Genomic DNA, 25881 nt, shown 5'->3' with positions numbered 1-25881 from the left:
TTCTCTGTAGTTTGGTGCTTTTGTGGTTATCTGTGGTAGGAACTGAGATAACCCTATTAGCTCCTAATATTTCCAGTTGTGTCTTCATTTGGACCATGGTAACAGCATTGCACTCAACATAGTAATAAATTATTGTTTCAAGGTGCTAACTTCTGTAATTAAGAAGTTTCAGTGGTCTGAAAAAAGTTTTAGTAAGTGGCTTTACTTCCTGAAATAAAATAGATTTGCAGAGTAGAATGTGGAATCTGAAAACAATTGTTACTCTATTTCAGGCCAAAGACATTGTTTATATAATGACTACTTTCCAGGTGATTATTTTACAAGAGAATGTTTTTCTGTTCCCATTGTGGCTTACTTTTCAACATCTTCTAGTAGGAAAAATAGTCTCTGATTTTGACCTTCACTCAGGATTTCTGTAGAACTTGTGTGAATGGAGGCTAAAACCTTTGAAGAGCCCAAGCATTCTTTTATAAGATCAGAAGTGTGTCAGACATGAGAAAATGTGTAAGAGAGAGAAACTGCAGGGAGAGATACAGAAATCAGCTGCCATGTAGAAATACTGGGGCCAGTCTTTTATATTATTTAATTATATATTTATTTTATAACCTAAATTTGATTTCAGCTAACCTTCTGTAAATGCATGTAAGCAATTAATGCTCTCTCCAGGTTTAATCCTGCTGATTCTGCATTTTGTGGCGATCACTTTCCAATCTAGCACTTTTCCTACTGCATCTTATCTATTAATTTTGGTAGCCCTGCTCCTTGTTTAGAAGCTCTGACCAGTTCTGAAAACCCATGCAGTTAATTGATGTTGTTATCCAGCTGCTCATATGTAATGCCTCTGATCCTTGTCCTTTTTGGAGGTACTTCAGCTGAGTCTCTTTGTGATGATGTTGTATCTGTCCTCACTGTGCTCTGTGAGAAGCTCCAGGCTGTCATAAAGTGAGTTCTTTTAAGTTTATAATTTAAATTAATTACCTGGAGGTTGAGAATTTCACTGATGCATGTGATTGTACTGTTGTAGTTCTGGAATTATGGAGCAAAGCTGTACTTAAATGAAGTGTTTACTAGAGAAAGTATTGTTCATGATGCATTAATTTAATCCTTGCTTGAAATGAGGAGCTAATTTGCCTTTTTTGTGCACTGTTCAGCTTTACAGAGCTTCCAGTAAATCTAATCTATACATAAGTTCCATACAGCAGCAAAATACTAATACAAAATACTAATAATCCAAAGAGAAGTTTTCTTTTCTGGCTGGAATAACCATCATAGAAAGAATAACAATTACAAGAGCCGTGGAAAGACCTAACAGATACTATATTCAGAATTAATAAATCTGTCCTTCTTAGGCAGCTTTTATCCAATTGAAATAATTTGTATTTTCAGTGAATTCCTCCAATTTAGGAATATCATACACTCTACCTACTTGAAAATGCATAATGTTAACTTCTAAAGTGTGGTTGTTATGGACAGTAGGTGTGTTATATGCTGTACAATTTATAGAAACTACCAGAGGCAAAGATAGCACAGGCATCTATGTGCAGTTTTTTTTCAGACTTTCTTCCCATGAGTCTCTCTAATAACATCAAGATTACAGAGGAATGCCTTACTTAGCATTATTTAATCAGTGTCAGCATCTGGGAAAATAAAATCAAGAGTGCAGGGATGACCTGTGCATGCCCATGCAAGTGTTAACTGCAAGGTGATGATCATCTGCATTAAGACATATTGTAAGAAAAAGCTGTTGGGAAAGAAGGCATCTGTACCTGGAATGCATGTATCTTTCCCAATAGGCATGGACTGTAGTGAGGAAAAATCTATCACCTTTAAAATATATAAGAAGCCAGCAGTTTTCAATCCTCCATAGCACAGAGTTAGAAATCCAGCTTTGAGCCTCAGGATTCAATGCTTTCTCCATGGCATGTGAAATGGGAATTGTTGTACTTGGATGCAAATTCATATAGGTGAACAAAAGGAACTTGGGCAGTGACAGAAGAATGGATATTTCTCGCCTCTTAATTTCAATTCAGATAAATCCATTCTTTACAGCTTCCTTGATCTACAATCATATATCAGAAAGTGCATTCCTTCAGTTCTCATTTCTGACCAAAAAAGAGTTATTAAATCCTGATTTTCTTAGGAATGAAAACAAAATTTTGGGTAGACTTGCCATGGAGTGCTCCTTTTGTAAGGCAGACCTCAGCCTTGCTTGTCTCCTGGATCCCGAAGTTTGATGTTAAGAGTAGGGGCAGGCACAGTGCATTTTACAAGTGTATCAGTTCCAGGTGTCTACAGGTTATTTAATATTCTTTCTTATGAGGCTTTCCTTGAGTTTATGGTTCTGACAGAGTTACTGGCAAGGCACTGAAAGGTAGCCATGTTACCATGTGACTTTCTGCTTCGAGACATTAACTTTTGACCACTGTGGCTGTCACCAAGAAAAAAAAAAACAGAAGAGAGTGGCATAAACATGCTTCAGATTGCCTGATGAAACTATCCAATAGTCCAAAATCTTCTGTTGTCTCCTTTTCCTCTGTTTAAGGTTCATTCCCAAGCTTTTACATTGAAATTGAATAGTTATTTGGGTTTTATTCTTCCTATTTTTTCACTTTTTTTAAAGCAGTAGATCACTGCATGCCACCAGTACAAAATAAATGGGATGATGCAGGTCACACCATTGCAAATTGATAGAAGCAAAATAAATCACTGCTGTAAATTATGGTGTAATTTTCAAATGAACTAATGTGGTTATTTTAGAAAATTATTATTAAATTAAAACATAATTAAGTTTTAATATTATGTGAATGGCATCTTTTCTTTGCCAGTGACAATCGTCAACTTCAGCTTCTTTACTTGGAGTGTATCCTCTCCATGCTGAACAGCTCCTCCCCCAGCATGCACCAGCACAAAGGATTCACTGATCTAATATGGTGAGTACATCTGAAGACTAATGCAAATACTCAGTTTGTAAATGTAAAAGGGCCTGATCCCCCCAGCCTTGCAAAAAAAACCTGTTAAAAATCTCCAGGTGTGAGCAGAGCTTGCTGCTAACCTACTATCAGTTCTTTCTGTGCCTCATATAAAATTGGTTGGGACTGCCTGCTCAGCTATCACGTTAAATCCCAGCAGTGAATTATCACTGTAATGAGGTCTAATGGATTTAGCCAGAACAGAAAACCTCTTATGCTTTTTGCAGTAGTTTGGATTTCTGTGTGGCATTGAGCACAGAGATGCTGTGCTTGTTGTAGGAAGGTACTGTTGAGATTCTTTCATGTTCTGATACAATAATACAGGAAGAAAAGCAAAATTAAGGTCAAATGTGTGCTGGTGACCAGAAATGCTTAATATGATCTGCATTATTGTGTAAGTTTTGTGGCTAAATAGTCTTAATGGTGCTTCTATCTTAGCAAGAAATTCTCCTTTTTAATACACTTCACCAGGAACGCTTGATATTTTTGGTGTTCATATCTACCTCTAAATTGGTACCATCACATCAAAGTACCTGCAATAATCCTACTTTCCTTGTGATTGAAATAGTGGGTTTCTTATAGCCTGGGGATAATTGAGTCATGTAATAAAGCAAGAATGTAACTAATATGCAGTTCCTTGCAGTCTGTACCCATCTTTTGACCTTGTCAAGTGATTGTATTAAGGAAAGATGTATGTGACTGTTAATGACAGATGTGTTTCTTGTGCTTTTATCGGGTAATTTTTGAAACTGAAGTTATAGACTTGGACCCAATTCTAAGGATGGAACATGTAACAGCGCTTGTAACTCCCCTGCTGTCCCAGGAACATCAGTGGCTGCAAGACTGGGAGGTGTTCAGACTGGCAACACTTGGCAGTGTTGCACAAGAACCTGGTGCTGAGGCCTCTTGGAGGTCTAACATAACAGCAGAACTCTCTCATGGCAGATTTGCTTCAGAAGTTTCTGCCATTGAATTTCACCCAACCTTTTATGTGACAGACTATGAGGCCATCCTGTGAGCAACGTCACTGAAATTATCTCAGAAGAAAATACTTCCTATTTTATTTTTGATTTACATGCTTTTGACAATCCAGTTTATGCTGGAAATCTACAGGTGTTTGTATCTCTAACTGTGTGCCATGAGGGCAAGCCATCAGGGGTGGGACTTCTTAACCTGCACTGCTGCCAAGGAATGAACATGCATGCTTCAGCTACTTAAATGGGAGAAAACAAACTGCTTAAGTTGGAGAAAAAAAACCCAAACACTAGGATGATATGAAACAGTTTAAGCTGCAAACATAATCTTGAACATTTTGTACGCTCTAATACATTACCTGTCTGGTGAGGTTGTGATGCAAACTGGTGGCTGTCATTATTCTTTATGGAGCTGTTGCCTACATGCACACAGATTTCACTCTACAGGCACTTTGTAGTCAGTTCCCAAAGAGGATAAAGAAGGGAGCAGACAGAGAAAATTTAGCTCTGTGTGTTGGCAGTGTTCTTCGTAGTTTGATACAGAAACACTTTGGCAGGACTAAGATGTGTGCGGAATATAGTGTTGTTGCAGCCTGTGATTATGCCTGCTTTGAGACAGGCATATTTCTTAAGTAGTGAGATGTAATTGATTGGAGAAATAAATGGAATAAGCAGATTCAAAGTCATTTTCTGATGTCCTATTAAAAGCTGTTTTTCTTTCTGTGACTAGGGGAAGCTGAGCTGTTTCAGATATCTTGTTAAGAGAAGCAATGAAAATTCTAGACTGCATAAAACCTTGAGAAAATAAAATGCAGTTACCTATGAGGATGTGTTTCATGAATTGTTACTTGTAATTGGGTGTTTGTTCCAGGTACTTGCTTGAACCTCTAGACATGGGTGAAAACCAGATTTGGGACTCATTCTCATGGAGCACTTGACTTCTTAAATTAAGGTCCTCCAGGCTGAAGCAAAATGCCAAGTGCGTGAGTTCAAAGCTGAAATAGCAGCTGATGGAGCAAAGTGCTGAGCTGGCTTTTGTTCCACAGAAGAGTGATCTGCAGTTGTTGAATCACTTAACAGGAGTGTTAGACAGTTAAAGGAAGTATGGGTATTTACTGTATAGTGGTATATGTGTAGTATAGTGCACACTTTGAGTTATTGCAAAGGGTTTTCATTCTGTTGTCAAAAGACAGACAAACAGAGGCTCATAACTAAGGGTGCTTACTAAAATAATGCATATGCAGCACAGTGATGGAACATTCAGCCTTCTAGTTGACATAGATTAGTTCTTGTTTAGTCAGGTTTTTTTAAAGCTCCCAAGGTGAACTGAAAAAGAGACACTGAGCAGCGGAAGCCTAGGATTTCTACCTTGTGATAGGCTGCAGCCAGTGAAAGAGGCAGGCATGCTATCCTGCAAAGGGACAGCACTGTGCAGCAACATGAACTTGCAAAATCACTACCATGTTTCTACAGCACACAGAGGCATTTCCATATGGACTAGCATGCTGATGCTTGAGAGATGAAAAAAGCCTGGCATAATTTGTTTTTCTATCTAACCACTGCTGTTTGACTGATCATTAAAACAAGAGTATGTATCTAATTTAACCATGGGCTATCTTCAATCTGTTCTTGTAGGAGTAATTTTTTTCCAGTTACCATCTGCTGCTTTTCTCTTTCTCAGGAAGCAACTGTGTCCAGCCCTAATAGTAATCCTGGGAAATCCAATCCATGACAAAACTATCACCTCTGCCCACAGCAGCATCTGCCTTGAGGCTGATTCACCTTCCTCAGGGATCTCTGATCATGGCCGGGGTTCAGGTTGCTCTTCCACAGCACCTGCCCTTAGTGGGCCCGTTGCACGGACCATATATTATATTGCAGCAGAACTGGTTCGACTGGTGGGGTCAGTGGAATCCATGAAGCCTGTGCTACAGTCTCTGTATCACCGGATGTTGCTTTACCCACCACCTCAACATCGAGTAGAAGCCATCAAAATTATGAAAGAGGTAGGGCAATCACATGTGCAAATCCAGGCATGTAAAACAAAGTGTTTAACTGTAAGTTTTTCTGATGCGTGCATACCTTCCCACTTCCCAATGCATTTCAAACCTTCCCACTCAGGGATGTTGAAATTGTCCTTTCTGAGCACAGCTGGTACATCAGCACCACTCTGACAAATAGTTTGATGCAGCTGTAATAGCTGTATTTGTCTCCATAATACAAGCTACTGTGGCAACTCTGTCAGGGCTCATGCTGTGATGCTGCATGGAGCAGACCCTGTTGCTGAGTCACGACTGCTCTTTTGGGTGAGATAGAGCATAACGATCCAGTTTGCAACTTCTTTGGCATCTTTCCCCAGACGTGTGGTTTCTAGGCATTAAGGTGAATATATGCTTTGATTACATGCCAGATTTTTGAAATCCTGTTTCTTGGAGCTTTTTTTGAATAGATACAAGAAAGCTGCCAATGGCTTAAGAAACTGTTTCAAGACCAGTCCATTCTGGCCTCTTCCCCAGCATCTCTGAAAGTACTAGAAGTGTAACACTGGGAGACTTGTTTCAGCACTAGCTGAAATTATAGACTTTTCTATTCCACACAGGCACCTTTCTTCTCATGTTATGTAAAACAAGGAAATTTATGTAATTTGTGGAACGGTGGTATCTCCTAGAGAATTTTTCATCTAGCTTGTGCATACCTAGGCTGTTCTGTTTCTGAAAAATCTCTCGTAATACCACACAGCCACCCCCTTGGTTCCTGTCTAAACTAGGAGTTATCCTGTCATTGTCTTTCTCAAATTTTAAACAATAGAAAGAAGATAACTGAAGGTTTTGAAAAACCTTTGTCTAATGTTGTTTTGTGCAGGACATACCTGTTGCTTCTTTGGGCTTATTAATACATGCTTGTTTGTATTTCCTGGTGGGCATTAACAAGGTGCCACCTAACAGGTTGAGTCTGAAGGAATCACTTTGCCTGTCTTTGCATAACTCCATAATTTCATAACTAGGTGCCTGAGGAGAGAGGCTTCCATTGGTATAAACACTGATATAATTTTTATGTAGGCATAAAAATTGTCTTGTGTGCAGTATCAGATGAAAAAAATCAGTCAAAAATGTAAAGCACCAGAGAACATTCTAAATGTGATTCTTGCAGAATATTCTCCTTTACTCACTTTTCTGCATCTAAAAAGAAGAAAGGTAGCTTTAATAAGTAGAACATCACTGTGCATTTTAATTTGCTGTGAGAAATTACAGTAGGGCTACCTTGGGTTCCAGGGCTTGATAGAATTATGAATTATTTATTGTATTTAAATAATGCTTGGATACTCTTCTACTTATTTCTGTTTCCTTTCATTTCAGATACTTGGCAGTCCTCGGCAGCTTTGTGATTTAGCAGGGCCCTGCTCTTCTGAGTCAGAATGCAAGAAGAGGTCGATTTCTAAAAGAAAGTCCCATCTGGATCTTCTCAAGCTGTATGCTTAGATTCCTCTTTTAGCCTCTTCTCTCTTAAACCTGTGCATGTAGAACACTTAAGCAGTTCAGGAGCATATCCAGTATGAGCCAGGGTATCTGCCTGGTTAAATAAGCTCTGGAAATGGAAAAGGTGTAAAAGCTCTTGCTTGGTTTGTCATGAATCTGGGCCTGTTTGCAAAGACATAGATAACTACTTTGTTGAGTTTGCCAGAATTCCCAAATATGTTGGATTACAGCTGAAAATTTTTGGGTATGAGTCCTTAAAATTGCAGTAAAATAAACGTGTGTTTCTTTAGAAGTATATTTTCTAGATGAAGTCAAAGAAGGTCATAGAAAATTTAAACATCATCATATTGAGCAAGAAGGGTTCTCAGTTCTTGGGAAGATCATATCTTGTAGATAAGATCATTTTCAGGACACAGATGGCCTTTAAATTTAGTTCAGCTGGGTGTTGAGATTTTTTCTTTTTAGTTTAAGTGCTTGTCTGTAAGAGAGAACATGCTGTGCATGCTGGTATGAATGCATGGTAACTTTCTTTTGTTGGCACTCCCTTTACAGAATGACCATGTTTGCATGGGAGACTCAACAATTTGTTCTTATACTAATCATGTTTCTCATGAATAGTCTTAAAGGCTAAGCTCACTTCTTTTTTTCCTGGTTATGGAAAGATGGTGTTGAATGTCAGTGATGTGCTTACCCTACATGTTACATCACTTAAATAAACTCTGTGTTGATTGTAGTATCATGGATGGGATGACGGAAGCGTGCATCAAAGGTGGTATTGAAGCCTGTTATGCTTCAGTGTCCTGTGTCTTTGCCCTGCTTGGAGCGTTAGATGAGCTGAGCCAAGGGAGGGGTCTTAGTGAAGAGCAGATCCAGCTGCTGCTCCAGCGCTTGGAAGAATTGAAAGATGGGACTGAGACAAGCAGGGACTCCATGGAGATCAATGATGCTGACTTCAGATGGCAGAGACGCATCCTGTCCTCAGAAAACCCTGCCTGGGAATCGGGAAATGAGAAGAGTCCCGATATCAGCATTAGCGTTACCACAGACACTGGTCAGACTACTTTGGAAGGGGATATGGGACAAACAACTCCAGAGGATAATCCAGAAAATCAAAAAAACTCCCTGCCATCTCCAGCTGTACATGAAAGCAAAGAAATTCATTACAGAGAACCAGAGTCAGAAACCATTGACCAGCCAGATGTTGTTCAAAGAAGCCACACCATAGTCTATCCAGATATAACTAACTTTTTATCAGTTGATTGCAAGACCCGGTCCTATGGATCCAGATACAGTGAAAGTAACTTCAGTGTAGATGACCAGGACCTTTCTAGGACTGAGTTTGATTCATGTGATCAGTATTCCATGGCAGCAGAAAAGGATTCAGGCAGGTCTGATGTCTCAGACATAGGTTCTGACAATTGTTCCCTGGCTGATGAGGAGCAGACACCACGGGATTGCCCAGGTCACAGGTCCTTACGCACTGCTGCTCTCTCTCTGAAGTTGCTGAAGAGCCAAGAAGCAGATCAACACAGTGCACGGCTCTTCATCCAGTCACTTGAAGCACTTCTTCCTAGGCTTATAGCTCTTCCCAGCATAGAAGAAGTGGACGGAGCACTGCAGAGCTTCTCTTCAACATTCTGCTCAGGTTTGAAAGCAAATATTTACTGTCTAACCAGCATGTACACTTTGACTACACTGTACACAGATTCCCTTGTAGGATTTCATCTTCAGAGAACATACTCAGCATGGGAAGGTTTGGGCTTTAAACCATACATTCCTCCACAGGAACATATTTCATTTAAGGCAAAGCAAATTGAATATGCAGGCACTGATCCAAAGGGAGGTAAATACATTGACTCTTAAGAGGCTCTGGATTGTGTCCTGAATCAATAACTAAATGGAGTTTGTTGTAGCAAGATACCTCTCTGCAGGTTTGTGAAGCTCTGTTGAGAAACTTGGCACATGGCATCACTAAAGAGAGGTCAGGGTTGCCCCTTAGCATAAGAGGGGTATGGGAAGTACCATCACTGGTTTGTAATGAGATATAAGTAGCTTAGTACATCACTGCACTGATATTATTAATAATGCCAGCCTCACAAAGAGGGTGGTAACAATTCCACACTAGTAAGCTCTAGAAAGGATAGGGAAAGAGGAGAGTTTGTCTTCACTGTTTTTTTTTTTTTTCTTAATGCTGCTCTCTAATGAGTGCAAAGCTCAAAGCCCAGACCAAGAGAAAATTAAGATCTTGTCTTCTAAGAGATTAAGTATCTTCAGTTCTTTCATGATTAGAACATTTGGGATCTTCACCTGTCAAACAAACAAAAAAAATAATGCAAAGGCTAGTTTGTCCTGTTGATAGCATATTTAAAATGTGTGTAAATATATATTTTTAGAAGGGTTTCACTTTCCTGACAGTGGCCAAAATGAAAATGTTTGCTACATATATGTCTATGTTTCTTTAACTTACTTTACTGCAATTGCCTTTCCTATTGCTCATCTCCTAATCATTGCTTCATTCATTTGTGTTCTCTCACACACATTAAACTCGTACAGAGTCAGAAGGGGGGCCTTTCCCATCATCATACAGCATAATTTAGAAATGAAGCTGAGTGAATAAGATTAGATTCCTGATATCCTGTTTAAATGCTACAGAAATAAACCCTAACTCAGGAAGATCATAAATTGTATTCTTAAGAAATATTGTCTATTTTATATCACAGAAAGGAAATATCCTAAAAGAGGAATTAATGCTAACTACTTTCATAATTGAGGGGCTCAAGAGCACCCTTTCTGTCACAGGTATTTCTTTATTCCTGAAAAAGCGTAGTCTTGAGATTATGATAAGACCAGTGCTAGCCCTCTAGCTCAAACCTTTGTGCACCTGTTCCCTTGTGCATGAATGAGTATTTCTTTTCCCTTTTGTCTGTAAAGTCTTTATAGAGTGCTTTTAAAACTTTGGAAGTCTAGATTTTAAGACTAAACATAGCTTTTCTTGGCATTCACTATGAGTAATACAGTGAGTAAAATGGAAGAACATAACTCAATTTCTACACTAAATCCATGATTTGTGATTTGTGTGTCTTTAAAAAAATACCTAGTCTTGGGCTTACATTGTTGAGACAGATCCTTCACTTTTCTAAGAAAGCCACCCCTGTGGCTTAATCTGTACTTTAAAAATGTACACCACATTTCCTGATGGATTTTGTGAAGTACTAATGAAAGACACCATTCAGTAAGGAATCGTGGAAAAGTAGAGTAGCGAGCTCTATTAAGACAGCCTGGAAGAGGTATCCTGGAGTTTTCACGAAGACGTGGCTCTAGCAGGGTTATGCTTTTATGTTTTTGTAAGATCTGGGTGGTTCCTGTTTCATTTGGACACCTGGAATGAGACTCAGTCCAACTGAAACAGTCCCTTAACTTGTACCTCAGATCTTAAGCAAATGTCCATCAGTCCTCTTGAGGTGAGAACTTGTGCTCCTGTATAAGTGAGAGAGCTATGAATTTGAAGACCTTTAGAGAGAGATACTTAGGAAAGTTGAAACAAATGGCAGGGGTTAAGAATTCCCCCTGAGAGTTTCTGAGACACCAGTTTGATTTGCCTCTATATGCAATGTGTAGGTCCTTTAGGAGTTCCTTCATTAGCACCAGCTGCTCAAGGAACAGATTAGGTAAGGAAGTTAGAGGGATTGATCCCATTCATTGTATATATGACATTTATTCATGTATAAATCTTGAAGAATACATGGGGAAATTCGAAAGTTGGTTAAGATTTGAGTTGAGAAAAAACATAGATGCAGTTCTGAGACCACTCAGTACAGAAGCAGTATTTCTGTTTCTGGGAAACCTTATTTAACTGCTTTGTTTCATTTTTTGATTTTTATTTCACTTTGGAAGAATAATACAATTTAGTCTTCTTTCCTATAAGACAGGTCCTTATATAGATAGCATTGCAAAATTAGGATGTTTTCATAGGATTGAAAGGCAATGAGTGGAGGTAGGAATTTAAGCACTACTGAGATAAGCATGGAAAAGGTGAAGTCAGCTAAGAGTTATAGTGAAATTAAAATTTGCAAGTAAGTTGGTTGACTCTAAAGTTAGGAGTAAGTTGGCCCATCTTCAGGTTTATTTCATACTTTTTAGAGGGAAGGTTTTTATGCTGGTAAGAATCATAATATCTTCTGTTTCTGTGATCTGAGCATCTCACAAATTCAGCTGTTTTCCCATATTTTAAAGGAAGTTAAGGAACATATTTTTCCCCAACACTTTTTGGTGCTTAAATGCATGCCTTCAATGAAGTAGCCACTTTTCTGTGCACTTCTACACCTTCCTTCACTTCTACAACCTCCTTGTATAGGAGGTTGCACATTTTTTAAACATTTTAAAGCAAAATAAAGTGGGCTTTTTTGTTTGGTTGGGTTTTTTGAATTTTTTTTACTTTTACATATGTCTCTGCCTTGAGATTTTTTTTTATTGCTCTAGCAGGTTCTAGTCTCTGAGGTACATATTTAAGAGAGATAAGACAAAAAAAACAGTGGGAGATGAGATATCTACATCAATATCATGATCCTCCATCTGACAGAGTGTTAAGATGTATCTTTGTTTTCAGTGAGGAAGGAATCACTACAACTACTCACAGGCTACTTTCAAGCACATGGTTGCAGTTTTGGTACTAGGTAAAAGTTCTCTGTTAACATTCACCATGAGAAATCTACCCCAAGCAATGTCAGCCTGTGTGGCTGTTGTTTGTGACCAACCCTAACACCCTTCTTCCACAAAGGTTGTTCCCTTGAACAGATATTCATTTTTTAGACCCACTCTGGAACAGTTATTCTCTTTCTAAATCCACCCCCAAACAGTTACTCACCTTATCCACGCCCCCAAAGTGACGACAGTGGAAAGTCCAAGAAGGCAGCAGCACAGAACTTTCAAACCCTCACGAGGCAAGAAAAACATTTGCTTCTTTTCTGTGTGTGGATTTTTTTTTTAATGTTAATGGTTTGTTGTATTTTGTCTAAGAAGAGGTATGAGCTTTATGGTGGGAGGAATGTATTCACAGTAAAACCACTGCAGCAGTTAACAAATTACACAGCTTTGCTTCATCATGTAACTAACCTTGGAAGCTGGTTTTTGTTCCATTTCAAACACTCCTTTAGGATAAAGCTGACTTCTCAATCTTCCTTAATTGACATTATATGAATGGATTTCACAGTTGATGTGAAAACCGTGAAATATTGTGAGTCATGTGGGTGGATCTGGTATTTTTGGTTTTTTCATGGTTCAGAATACAGATCATGGGGATTCAATTAGGTGTTGCTCGTACTTGATTGATACTTTTCTACCAGTAGGTCAGCTATTTGCCATCTGTGGGAAAAAGGGATTGTGCCACTGAGCATGGCTGTAGGCTTCATACAAGTAGTGTTTTCAGGACTAGTGAGTACTTTACACATAGTCTCTGTGTCTGACAGAAGTGCAAGAGCTCAGCTATTTAGAAAGTAGGCCTTGTATGAAATAAATAGGGCTTGGAGTTGTAACTAGTTCCAGCCAGCTTGGCCCCAGATATTTGTCCACATACCTCTAGGTCATGGAGAGAAGAATCGCCATGTCCCTGATGATTACAGACTGATCTTGCAGGGTGTGGAGCACTCCAACCCCATCCAGCAAATTACTTAGCCAGAATGAGTTTACTAGGGGGTTAAAAGGGCTGTTGATCTCATTAGCACCATTTGGTGCCGTGTATTTTCAGCTAAGTATACAGGCTTTGGGTCTGCTCCTTTCCACCTCACTTTTCTAGTTAGCATTGCAAATATATCCTGCCCTGTGCTTTATATGTGATAGTCATCCCAATGAATGCTGATGCTCCTTGCTTATTTCAAATTTAGCATGTTGTTTTGCTGGACTGTGACTGGAGTGTTCAGTTTGTCTTGCATTCTAGACTAATAAGTAGATTAACTACTTATTTTTCTATTCCCTACTCTGTTTAGTGGAGTAATTTCTTCTGATGATTCATTAACTATTCCAGCAATCTGTTGCTGTCAAAATGCAGCAGATAGTTTCTGTTATTTTTTCCAGGAAAAATCTGTGTAAAATATAAGAGCTCACATGGTGTTTTTATTAGGTATGATGCACTCACCAGGATTTGAGGGAAACCTAAATTTCAACTTCCAGACTCTGATGAATGCAGACAGTCTCTACGTAGTATCACATTACACGTTGCTGCTCAACCTAAAATTGGCAAACTCAGATTACTACAGGAAGAAGCCTGCCCAAGCCCCTGTGTTGCTGGTGAGTTGGGGAATATGGGAAAATTGTTTTTAAATAATGAAAATTTATTTTGCTTCCTTTCACCCACACATAAAGCTTTCAGGCTTCTTGCTAAGTGGAGAAATAGTAATTGCAAATGAAGCATTCTCCAAGCTACTTATGAATCTTGCATGATAAGTTAATTACTCTGATTTGGTGGGAAGGAATGCTGCTTACTGATTGTCATTAAGGTCACAGTCATTTTGATGGTTAAACTATTTTCAGAATAGATTAGCATCACGCATTGTCTCTTGACAATGTGCATGAACGTATGTTCATCTTGCAACTGGTTTTTTTTGCCTAATACATGATTTGAATTTCTGTAGATGAAGACATGAGAAATTAAAGTGGAAAATAAGTAGGTCTTAGTAATGTGAAATTATGATTTTTGTTATACCTGGAATTCCACCCCTTCTTGGGCTTTTTAAAAATAGTTTTGAAAACATGGATCCATGTTTTTCAACTTAGTTGCCCAGGAGACATTTTCTCAGAGTTTTCTGAAAAAAACAAAAAAAATTTGGGATATGTGGAAAAATTTTTTAAAAAGTGTCAAAATGTATAATTATTGCTGAACTTCCAGTGTAAGAGAATTTGTAATCTAGATAATCTCAAAAACAAATGGAGTTTAGTATCATCCTTAGTTCTGGTGTGTTCTGCAGCAGATCAAGTGCAGATATGTGACTCAGGACATTCTCTAGAGCATTCAGTGTGCACAACAGGCCTGAGCATGACCAAAGTATTCTTAGAGATCATTCTGATAAATAATTTGAGACCAGTTCATCTGATGACTGTTCAATGCAGAAAGGCTCAGGTGTTGGGCAGGCCGTGTTAGGTGCCACAACTTCTTTTAATTGGATTTGAGATCCTACTCCTAACTCATGGAAATAATGAGAGATCAGCATGTCCCATTGTCACTGTGCAAAAACTGTCATTCTGATTTGCATCTTGCATTAACTGCAGTAGGAGAAGGGAGAGTTGTTCATGTTCATGTCATTCTCCACTGCAGAGGCAGTCTCCTTTTGCAGACACAAAAGGATCTGGACAGGCTGGGCTTGATGGGGTATGACCACTTGTATGAGGTTCAGTAAGGTGAAGTTGTCAGATCCTGCCCTTGAGTCACAAGAACCCAGTGTAGTACCGCAGGCTGGAGGAGAGTGGCTGGAAAGCTGAGGGAAAAAGACCTGTGAGTGCTGATGAGCCAGCTGAACATGAGCCAGTGTATGCTCAGCTGGCCAAGAAGGCCAATGGCATCCTGGGCCTGCATCAGGAATAATGCGGCCAGCAGGGCCAGGGCAGGGATTGTCCTTCTACTGGTGAGGCTGTACCTCAAATCCTGTGTTCAGTCTTGGACTCCCAGTACAAAAAAGACATTGAGGTCCTGGAGAGAGTCCAGAGAAGGGTAACAAAGCTGGTCAAGGGTCTAGAGACCAAGTCCTGTGAGGAGTGGCTGAGGGAGCTGGTATTGTTTAGCCTGGAAGAAAGGAGGCTCAGGAGAGACCTTCTCATTGTTTATAACTCCCTGAAGGGAGGGTGTAGTGAGGGGAGGGTAGGCCTCTTCTCCCAGGTAACAAGTGACAGGACGAGAGGAAACGATCCCAAGTTGTACCATGGGAGATTTAGATTAGATACTAGGAAATTTCTTTTCATGGAATGGGTTGTAAGGGAAAAGAACAGACTGCCCATGGAAGCATTCAGAAAACACGTGGGTGTGGCACTTGAGGACATAGTTTAATGGTGAACATGGTGATGGTGCTGTGCTGACGGTTGTACTTGATAAAGATATTTTCCAATCTTAACAATTCTAAGATTGCAATCCTCCATTAATTCTTTTCCTAACTTAATTTCTACTTCTGCAATCCCTTACACAGAAGTAGATTTGGGGGCTGGTGCTGTAGGGCTTATACTGATGTCTTCTTACACTTGGTTTTTATGGTTCTCTGCAGAAGGAGTTCATGAAGCAGGTCCAGTCCAGTGGAGTGTTGATGGTATTTTCCCAGGTGTGGGTTGAAGAACTGTACCACCAGGTACTAGAAAGGAACATGCTAGGGGAAGCTGGATACTGGGGAAGCCCTGAGGAGCACAGCCTTCCACTTATCAGCATGCTGACAGGTCAGTACAATATTCTGGTGGCAAGACTAACTTCCAAATGTGTCTAAAACAAGCTACAGTGACACACTGCTTTATTGCGTTACATACAGAACAGCATGTCATCATGCAATATGTAGTGTCTTGTGGAATTATCAGCAGAGAAGGAGCCCAGACCTAGCTGTGGCAGGTACTAAAGTGTTTTGGCTCATCAGAGTGTTTTGAAGCATAGGTTTAAAAAAAAAATCACAACTATCCCTGGGAGACAGGGAGAGTAGTTTTGTTCACTGAACCAAAACATCTCTTAATTCTGTCAGCTGCAATTCTGGTTGAGTTGATACTTGTTAATTATAAACAGTAAGGCTGCTGTTTTCCTGATGTCATAGCAAAGCCATTTCAGTGTACCTGCGGTGCAGTACAAATATAAATAGTGGCATCTGATCCTGGAAGCCTTCCACAGATTGGACTCCCCTTGGTTCAAGCTTGAGCTATGCCAGGGATATGCCAAATGGCACTAGAGAGAAGCTGAAAACATGGAGCGCAAGTGCTTAGAAGCAATCCTTAGCTTCATTTGAGGGGAAAAAAATGAATTTGTATTAGTTGAAAGACAGCAGGATGGCTATGATACTGTATTGATATAAAATGCACTGTGTGCTTTAATATGTCTGTAATTAAAATAGTGTATGCAGGGAGAGCAATGGCTTCAGCTGAGCCATTAAGTGATGATCAAAGGGCACTGCTCTGAAAGTTTTTTGCTTATTGTGTTGAGCTCAGTGTTACTTTTAGCTACTGAACTGGGAAGAGGGAAGAAACACTTGGAAAAAATGACACCCAGATGTGGAGATGGGGCTTATTAGAAAGGAAATCAACCTGGTATCCCAAACATTAAACTCTCTGCGAGAAATGGCTTTCATTGTGTTAGAGAAAGGATTGTATTTCTTTTGTTGAGATTAGGCATACACAGATCTCATACACAGATCTACTAAAAATCGCATTTAGGAAATAGGATCCCAGTGCATCTTGAGGACTGAGACTGAGGTTTGGAAACAAGTAAATACAGGATTTAGCAAGATTTGAAATATTATACTAAGAAATGCAGAGACTTAAATGTGTGGCAAGTTCTGAACTCTAATAACTTAAGATCTCTGCTGTTCATTGTGTAACTTGAAGAAGGGGGAGAGCAGCTTTTGAGAGTGGTTGTCTCCCCTGTTCAACCAAACATTGCTTATACTGGGCAAAGCCTAAGATGTCATAGTTCATGTTTATACCAAGGCTTTAGAAGGCTGCCAGAAAGAGTAAGAAAAAAAGCAGACTAGTACTTAGTTGAACACAGAGCCAGTAAGATATGCTTTTGTGCCATCTGTGTGTCAGATAATAATCTGATGGTTTTTAATGTTCTGGCAGACATCGACGGCTTGGGCAGCAGTGCAATTGGTGGCCAATTGATGGCATCTGCTTCAGCTCAATCTCCTCTTTCCCAGAACCAGAAGACAGATGATTCTGTTGTTGCAGGTACTAAGACTGTGTTGTGAGTGTGTTATCCAGCAGTGGGTTGTTATATACCAAAAGCCTATGCAGATAAATAGTGTAGGATAACAGTTTAAAAAGATGGTATATCAGTACATCATACATGTGAATTGGCAGTTCAGTTTGCTGTGGACAAATGTGACTTGGCTTTTTACTATTAATGGTAAAGCTTCTGTTGTGCCATTTTCTTGTAGTAATAGTATTAATGGTTTTTCCACTCTAGGAATTGCTTTTGCCCGATACATTTTAATTGGCTGTTGGAAGAACCTGATTGACACTTTGTCCACCCCGCTGACTGGCCGCATGGCAGGCAGCTCCAAGGGGCTGGCCTTCATCTTGGGAGCAGAAGGAGCCAAAGAGCAGAACCAGAAGGAGAAGGACTCCATCTGTGTGAGCCTGGATGGACTAAGGAGGGCAGCCCGGCTGAGCTGTGCTCTAGGTAATGCTGCATGGGGGATGTTCTTGGCAGACTCAAAGAATAGGATGGTAACTTTCTTTGAAGGAATTTGTGAGAAAAACATGCAGCATCCTGCTCCAGTTTTTCACAGGAACCCGGATGGTGGCCGTACACATCGAGTGCCCTACAGCATAAACATATCCCCTTGACCCTGCCTCTTGTTGAGGTTGTATGGGATTGGGGAGGAAATGTTGGTCATGCAATAATTGTGTTGTTGCTTTACAGGAGTTGCTGCTAACTGTGCATCTGCTCTTGCCCAAATGTCTGCGGCCTCCTGTGTCCAAGAAGAGAAAGAGGAAAAAGAAATCCAAGAACCCAGTGATGCTATAGCTCAAGGTAACTACATGATTAAATTACCTACCTCATTTTACATTGCCTGTGAGGCTGCAACTGGAAAGCACTGTGCCACACATAGTGGCATTTCCCTTTGTTGTTCTGCTGTACACCGCTTGCTTGTAGGCACATGGGATGTGTGTCTTCAGTACATGCCTGCTGTCCTATGTTCTTAACATATTGTTCCACTAATTATATTCTATATGAACTGAAATCTGTGAAACAATGCATAAGCCAGCAGCATTTTTCAACATGTGCTTTTTAAACCTTGTGATATTAGTACAACCAGAGAGCATCAGAGAAACAGCTTATTTGGGGATTTTTGAGTGTTGGGTGGTAATGTAAGCTGAGTTTACATCACTCTTCCTGTCTGGTTTATCTATCTTTGATTATATTTTGTCATCATCAGATATTTAAAACTGTTTCTGAATCATATTTGATTAAAATGGAATAAAAAATGGTGCCTTTTTAGCATATAAAAAGTTCTGCATCTCTATACCACGATTTCAAACCCACTGGAAGTTGAAGTTAGTTGTTGTCTCCATTGACTATTTGAAGTACACAAAATTTCTCTGTTTACGTCTGATTTCTAATGGCAAGAAGCCCACAACAAAAGGCAGTGTTGCACAAATAACTCTGCTTGGTACTTATTTTTGGTGTCTTGGTAGAGAAAACAAAACTGAAAAAGCCTGAGCTTACACAAGCTTTTGACTACCCTGCTGGACATGGCTGAAGTGAGTTGGCCAGACTGTGCTGAAGCAAAGAGGAGGCAGCAGCAGTGGCCAGAAGCCAACAGATCTATTCTGTGAAAGCTTGCAAAACTTCAAAACTTGTTTCCATTCCAATGTAGCATGCAAACGAAGCTTTTCAGGGATTCTCAGAAAAAAAATAAATAGAGCCAAATGGTTGTAGCTCAAGCGAAGATTAGTTTTCTTTGACAAGAGCTTTTCGGTGAAATTTTTTGTATGGTAATACATATGAAATCCACAAATGCTATTTTTTTTCCATAGCAAAGGAGATTTTGGTAAAAATAAATATCCAGTCATCCATCTGTGAAGAGAAATATCACTGGCAATCTGCAACTGTTCTGTGGGCAACAGGATGTGAATTTGGGGGTGGAGGGTGTCAATCTAGCATTGATTTTTTTTTTGACATATATAGGATCAGTCAAAAAGGATTTTAGTTTTAAAGCTGCCTTAGATTTATTAGGAAGAAATGGGTTTCTCTGATTTGGTGGGGTTTTTTTTTGTTTTTGTCTAAAATTCATGTTCTTTTATAGATTTCAGACTGTAATCTTTTGCCAGCACCCTGTATACAAACCAGTGTTTGCTTAAAAGCTGAAGAAGTTAATTTTATTTAATTCTTTTTTATGCTACAGTGAAACAGAAAGTGGAGCAGAAACTGGAGCAGATGGGGAAAGTGCAGGGAGTCTGCCTGCACACTGCTCATGTTTTGTGTATGGATGCAGTCCTTAATGTGGGTCTGGAGATGGGAAGCCATAATCAGGACTGTTGGCCTCATGTATTCAGGTACTCACCAGTTTTCCCAAAATAGCCAGAATTCAGGCCATGTTGCCTGAAAGTAAGGGACTGAGAAAAAGGGCTTTGCAGACACCGTGAATGTTCTGTATAAACAGTGTCAGAGTGAATTAACTGCTGGTATCTCTAAAATAAAAGATGGTGCTGTTTTTCACCACTACTTGGGGCAAAATCAATGCTTAGAAGCTTCAAAGTTACCAGAAGACTATGGCAGACCCAGGAACCAAAATGGGCTTTTCAGGCACCTCCACCAAACTATTTGCTTTGGGAGGCCAAAGGATGTAAGAAGAAAGGTTATCTATGTGTAGTTTGAGAGTTAGAAAGCATCTGTTTATGGTTTGAGGGAAATGTCTTAGTGCAGGGAGGAGTTGTTTTAGGGTGTTTACTAATTTTTTGCTTCTCCTGTGTGTTCCCAGGGTGTGTGAGTACATCAGCACGCTGGAGCACACCCACTTCAGTGATGGTGCTGCCCAACCCTCCCTTACCATCACCCAGTCACAGCAAGCACCCGGGGGGCAGCACCCCGACTCTGAGCCCGGGGAGGCTCCTCAGGCACTGACCCCCGAGCAAGAGGCCACCCTCAGCAGCCACCCTGTCATTCAGCCAGTTTCTATCCAGGAACTCATCAAGGACAGCAGTAAGGGCAGAGCTTTTGACTTCCGTGGGGGCAGTTTGCTGTGTGGTACCAGTGCTGCCAAGGCTGTTCTCACGCTCTCCACGCAGGCTGACAGGTAAAAGCACTGCTGTCAGGAGCCAGAATCCTTGTTCCCAAAGCAGTACCAAAGTGGCCCTTTTTGTGCTGCAGCCTAATCTTTGTTCATTTCAGCCACTTGCTTCAGTTGAATTTCATGAGAGAGCTGCATGTTTGTCACAACCAGCAGTTTCTAAAAGACCTGGGGTTTTTTTTTCATGTCTGCAGTACATGCAAGTGCTGAGCTGAGTGTGTCTGTGCACAGCAGTGAATATGCCAAGCAAATCAAATGCATCCTGAGAGTGGTGGATTTATTTCTTGCATGTAAATTGATAAACATATCATTCAGTTAAGCAAAGTAAAGGGGTGTCTTGTCCTGACAGGAAGGGACTGATTGACAAGAGCAGTGTCAGTCAGAAAGCAGCTGCTTCTGTCAGGGCTGTGTGGACAGTTCGTCAGGCTTCCCCAGTGTGTCCAGAGGAGGAAGAGAACCGAGTATGGTCACAGAATGGCTGTCTTAAATGTCCTTTCATCATGGTCTGCCAACTGATATTATTTCTGCTATTTTTTAAGCAGCCCAGGCTACAGTTGAAATTTTCCTGGGTTTGCATCCTTGCAATTACCTTTTTGATCCAAATGACATCATGATCTCATCTTGATCTCTGCCCATAGGAAGGTGTAATGTGTAAATTCAGAGCCAAAAGTAATGCATAAACTGCTTGTAGAAATTTGACTCTGGGCAAAAAAATACCTTTTATTTAGGATATTTACAATACAGCTTGGTTGTAAGGACTAGAGACTAGCAATACTGTAATTTTAATGATGCTGGTTTCATTTCTACGCTTTGCTCAAGTGCAAATGTTTATTAGGATTTAATCCCTTGTTTCTGAGGACTATAGAAAGTTTTTCATGAAAAGCAATGACAGAAAATCATATTTTTGTCAATTTCTGGCTGCACCGTATGACATTTCATTGTAAGCTCTGTGGAGCTTCTCTCCAGTGTAACCACACTTATTGTTTTATGTGTACAGATTTTAACTGTTAAATCCTAGGAGCCCATTGCAGCTGAAAATAACTCTTGGTTGTATTTTTCAGTATTAACAAAAACATAGCCCCATACTAGCCAGTGTTAAAAAAATTAACTCTACCCCGGCCAAAACCTGCAAAATATTCCAAACTAGCAATTCAGGTACAGTAACCTTAGGTTTAAGATTTTAATTAATTTATTTTTGAAGTTAGGGTTGGTAACTTCAGATGGATCAAACTGGTGTAACCCTAAAGTCAGAGAAGCTATGATGATATGTGTTGTGAGGACTGGACATGTTTCAACTGGTTTTTTTTGGTTACTGGTTCATGAACGGCTCATAGCATTAAATTAACTTGAAAAAGTGACTTTCTGTTATAGCACTGTAGTTGAATCTTGAAAGGGTTCTGGTTGATCCTATAGCATCCTGCTTTCCACTCTCCAATTAATAAAGCTTCTAGATCAAAGTATTGCTGCTGCACTGTATAAATGAAAAAGCCCTCAATAATCAATGTGTCACTAAAGCCAGCATATAGAAGCTACAAACAGACAGGAGTTTTCCTTTTACATACACATTTATGTCTGCATCTCATGAATTTTTCAGTTAGATTCTCTTCTTTACATACAGGCTTTTTGAAGATGCTGCTGACAAGTTAAACCTGACGGCATTGGCAGGCTTCCTTTACCAGCTCAAGAAGGCTTCTCAGGCCCAGCTTTTCCATTCAGTTACAGATACAGTTGATTACTCTCTAGCAATGCCAGGTAAATCACTTGAAGATCCTGTACAGTGTTTTATATGCAATTGTACTGCTTACAGGACTAATCTTTATTATTAGGATTGTGGGAAGAATTTTTTGTCTTTAGAAAAGATTGAGCACTTTATTTGGACAGGGACCACATCCACACCTGCTTTGAAAAACATCACAGGATGAAAAACATCAGATTTTTGGACTTCTCAGGGTGTTAATGGTGTGCCAATATATAATCACAGTTCTATTTTTGAACCCAGGCCAGTATGGGAGCTTGGGTCAATCTAGACTTAAGACAGTGGTTTTAGGTTTGATACTTGACAGTAGGATAACCTCAGAAGTGTTCAGGAAACGGGCAATAGAGAACAGAGCAGACAGATGAAGAATGTTAAAGCAGTGGGATTTGTCCTGCTTGATTTTCCCCAAGAGTAGAGTATGTACCTCGAAGTACAACACCCATAAATAGTTGTTTCCATCACTGTCTCAGACAGAGCAGAAGAATTGGACATGAGGTGAGATAACTTCACATAAATTTATACTGTGCCTGTAGAAGCTACATTAGTCATGGAGATTTTGTTCTGTACTGTGGCAAACACCGTTTTTATCTGTCTCCAATTTAATTGGTTTCCTCTCTCCCTGAAGTGCTACTTGTCATTTTCTCAGTATGACACTTCAAGATTTTGTTTTTTTTGGTCTTGCTTGTCTCCAAACCTCAACATTCATTTCTCTAGTTTTAATAAATATATTTCATCTTTTCATGTTATGTAGTGGTCAATCAACTGTCATTTTAATACTGAAATTAAAATTAAAATAGAGGAATTATTATTTTTATGAATAAATATAAATATAAATATAAATATAAATATAAATATAAATATAGTAATTATTCTGGGTTTTATTTTAAAAGTGGTATGTCCCCTGATTACATCTTTTGTTAGAGATAAAAGCACCAGTGTATTTGAAATGAGAGGATGAAATGTCTTTCCAAATGTTGTAAGAGCAATGGAAGATTAATCGCTTTCAACAGGAAATAACAAGTGTTAGTGACTGGGGAACAGAAAAGCATTTTCTCACATTCTGTTCTTTGAATCCTTTGCTTAATAAGAGATACAAAGTTAAATACCCAAGCTAAATAATTTGCAGTTTATAATCTTTCCTGTAGATGTCACCAAAACCTTTCATAACTACCATTTTGGGTTTTAATATCAGTTAATTCCTTGCTTAACTTTTCTGCGTGGCTTTTCCAAGCCTTTATCTTTCATATGTTTGCAAAGAAAGTGATTACTTAAAGTATATTTAGTAACCTTTAAACTTGGGTCCATCTCCTGTCCTTTTACCTTCACAGGCATAGGCTGTGTTTCATATTGGTTTTGGTTTTTTCTTTCTTTTTCTCACCCCCACTAAAGCTTGTCAATAATAAGTAACTTAATCAATAATTTCTAATTCCAGTTCAGACATTTAGGAATGGAGGAGCAGCTGATGCTTAGCTTCCATTTATTCTTATACTTTCTCGTAGGTGAAGTAAAATCTACACAGGACAGGAGAAGTGCTCTTCACTTATTCCGCCTTGGGGATGCCATGCTCAGAATTGTAAGGAGTAAATCCCGCCCATTGCTCCACCTCATACGCTGCTGGAGCCTGGTGGCTCCTCACCTTGTAGAGGTAGGAAGGGGGGACAAAACTGGGAATGTGTGCAGAAAGCAACAAAGCTGAGAGAGATGGAGAAGGCTTGATAGCTCTTAAAATGTATAGCAACCTTCAACATTGTCAAATCTGCTCTGTGTTGAATACACTGAATACACATATTTGCAATACTGCCACCAGGGAGTGTGCTTGTAAGTGACTGAATTGGGCAGGGACAGGGTGTTGGACTTCTGCAATATGATGCAAATTGTGCCTGTGAAAAAATAAAACCACTCCAAGTGGCTCTAAGTTACTTCTCCATCTGCCTGTATTCTAATGTCAATGCCTGCATCCTTGGAATTCTTCCTATAAAGGGATGCCGGTTTTCTTTTCCCATATAAAGCCAGCTCAGCTGCTGTCTTTAGAAAGGAAAAATGGTCACATGGTCCAAACAAAAGACAACATTTCACACAAGTTCAGATCTGTGGATTTTAGCATTTCTTTTTTTTTTTATATTTATATGTGTTTTTAATGGTCAGCCAACTTTCATACATCTGTGGACCTCTAGGCAGCTCAGAGTCTAAGTCATCTGTTTCTAGGGCAGTAGTTTCCTATTTTCATTACTGTGGGGTCCCTGGTCACATCAGTGGTGAAGCTGTTTTGAAGGTTCAATATCATGTAGTGCTTACCTCCCTTGAAAGTGTCTGACTAAAAGCGAATTTTTTGCTTGGACACAGTTTAAAACTTCTCCTTTCCCTGCAGGCTGCCTGTCACAAGGAGAGACATGTGTCTCAGAAGGCTGTCTCCTTCATCCATGACATCCTTACAGAAGTGCTGATGGACTGGAACGAGCCTTCTCACTTTCACTTCAATGAGGCACTTTTCCGCCCCTTCGAGCGCATCATGCAGCTGGAGCTGTGTGATGAGGATGTCCAAGACCAGGCAAGTTAGCTCTGATCAGTGTGTCTGTATCTGGTCTCTGTGCCCATAAGAATGGTTTCCAGAGTGCACTTAGTCCACCTGAAGGTGTTTCCCAAATTCTCTTTGAATGCTGCCCCTTAATCATCTTCAAGGAATTGGGAGTGCTCTGCCTACCAAGTCCAGCATTGTGGCAGAGCACAGAGACAGTAGACCTGGCCTTAAAGCAATTAAATAAAGATTTTCTACTATCTAAACTAGATTGTCATAGCAAGGTCTAGGAATGTGTTTAAAAACATTCCCATTCCTTCTGAAGATCCATCTGTATATCAGTTCTGCTTTTTGGTTCTTTTTCTTTTAACCCCTCCTACACTGGCTGCAGGTGATCACCTCTATAGGAGAGTTGGTGGAAATGTGTTCTACCCAGATCCAGTCGGGATGGAGACCCCTGTTCAGTGCCCTGGAAACAGTGCATAGCAGCAGCAAGTCAGAGGTCAAAGAGTACCTTGTAGGAGAATACTCTATGGGTAAGGACTTCCCGCACTGTTTCAAATATGCTTTTGACTCCCTGGGGGACACTGTAACTAACTCAATATATTTAAATGTCCAAACTGAACAGTGGCACTACAACACTCCAGAACTCTACCAAAGTATCTGACTTAATAGTTGGGGTAGGAAGGAAAGAAGACATATTGTTCTGACCCTTTGTCCTCTACATTCTAACAAATTATTTGAATGAGAAAGAAAGGCGTCAAACCTACTTGAATAATTCTCAGCAGGACAGTAGTGCAAGGGTATTGAGCTTGGCTGAGCATTTGTCACTGTCTTACTGGAGAAAGGACTGTATCCAAGCAGCATATCTCTTGTGAACTGTCTTCCCTATTGTATGAAACATAATGCTCTTATACTTCACGGTAACTTAATGTGATAATCTAGGCAAGTGCTTGTCCAGGCATCTGATCACAAGACTTTAAGATTCCTAGTGCTATTACAGACCACATTTCTCTAAGAATGTGCATGCTTCCCAGAGATGTTTCCTTGTATGGAAATGTGTTAATACAGGAAAATCCATTTTTTCTTTTCTTTTGTCCCATTAGAAGGTATGTTTAAATGTGACAAGTCACGTGAAAGTGTCGTGGTTTTCCTCCTAAACCTTCTTATTGAGTTCTGTTATGGTTGATGGCTGAATGCTGGTGTACACAGCTTTTGAACACAAT

General features: G+C 39.7%; 1 protein-coding gene across 9 annotated transcripts in view; it reads left to right on the top strand.

Annotated features, from left to right (window-relative positions):
- Positions 1-25881, top strand: part of ARFGEF3 (ARFGEF family member 3) — an 85856-nt gene that overhangs the window by 36717 nt on the left and 23258 nt on the right. For 6 of the 9 annotated variants that reach the window (XM_085575303.1, XM_077782140.2, XM_021553071.3 and 3 more), the window contains 17 exons: positions 864-942; positions 2826-2930; positions 5625-5949; positions 7300-7412; positions 8154-9064; positions 12276-12359; positions 13535-13701; positions 15663-15828; positions 17209-17316; positions 17555-17770; positions 18014-18124; positions 19500-19650; positions 20076-20390; positions 22003-22136; positions 23640-23785; positions 24509-24688; positions 25047-25191. In XM_085575303.1, the coding sequence (XP_085431429.1) occupies positions 864-942; positions 2826-2930; positions 5625-5949; positions 7300-7412; positions 8154-9064; positions 12276-12359; positions 13535-13701; positions 15663-15828; positions 17209-17316; positions 17555-17770; positions 18014-18124; positions 19500-19650; positions 20076-20390; positions 22003-22136; positions 23640-23785; positions 24509-24688; positions 25047-25191 (3456 nt within the window). The remainder of the gene's footprint in view (positions 1-863; positions 943-2825; positions 2931-5624; positions 5950-7299; positions 7413-8153; positions 9065-12275; positions 12360-13534; positions 13702-15662; positions 15829-17208; positions 17317-17554; positions 17771-18013; positions 18125-19499; positions 19651-20075; positions 20391-22002; positions 22137-23639; positions 23786-24508; positions 24689-25046; positions 25192-25881) is intronic. The other 3 variants (XM_021553073.3, XM_085575302.1, XM_085575300.1) reach the window with 1 other exon arrangement.

This window comes from Lonchura striata, chromosome 3 (assembly GCF_050655825.1).
Source record: "Lonchura striata isolate lonStrDom1 chromosome 3, ASM5065582v1, whole genome shotgun sequence".
NCBI lineage: Eukaryota > Metazoa > Chordata > Aves > Passeriformes > Estrildidae > Lonchura > Lonchura striata.
Note: the sequence above shows the minus strand (reverse complement) of the source record. Positions and strands in the feature narration are given on the sequence as shown.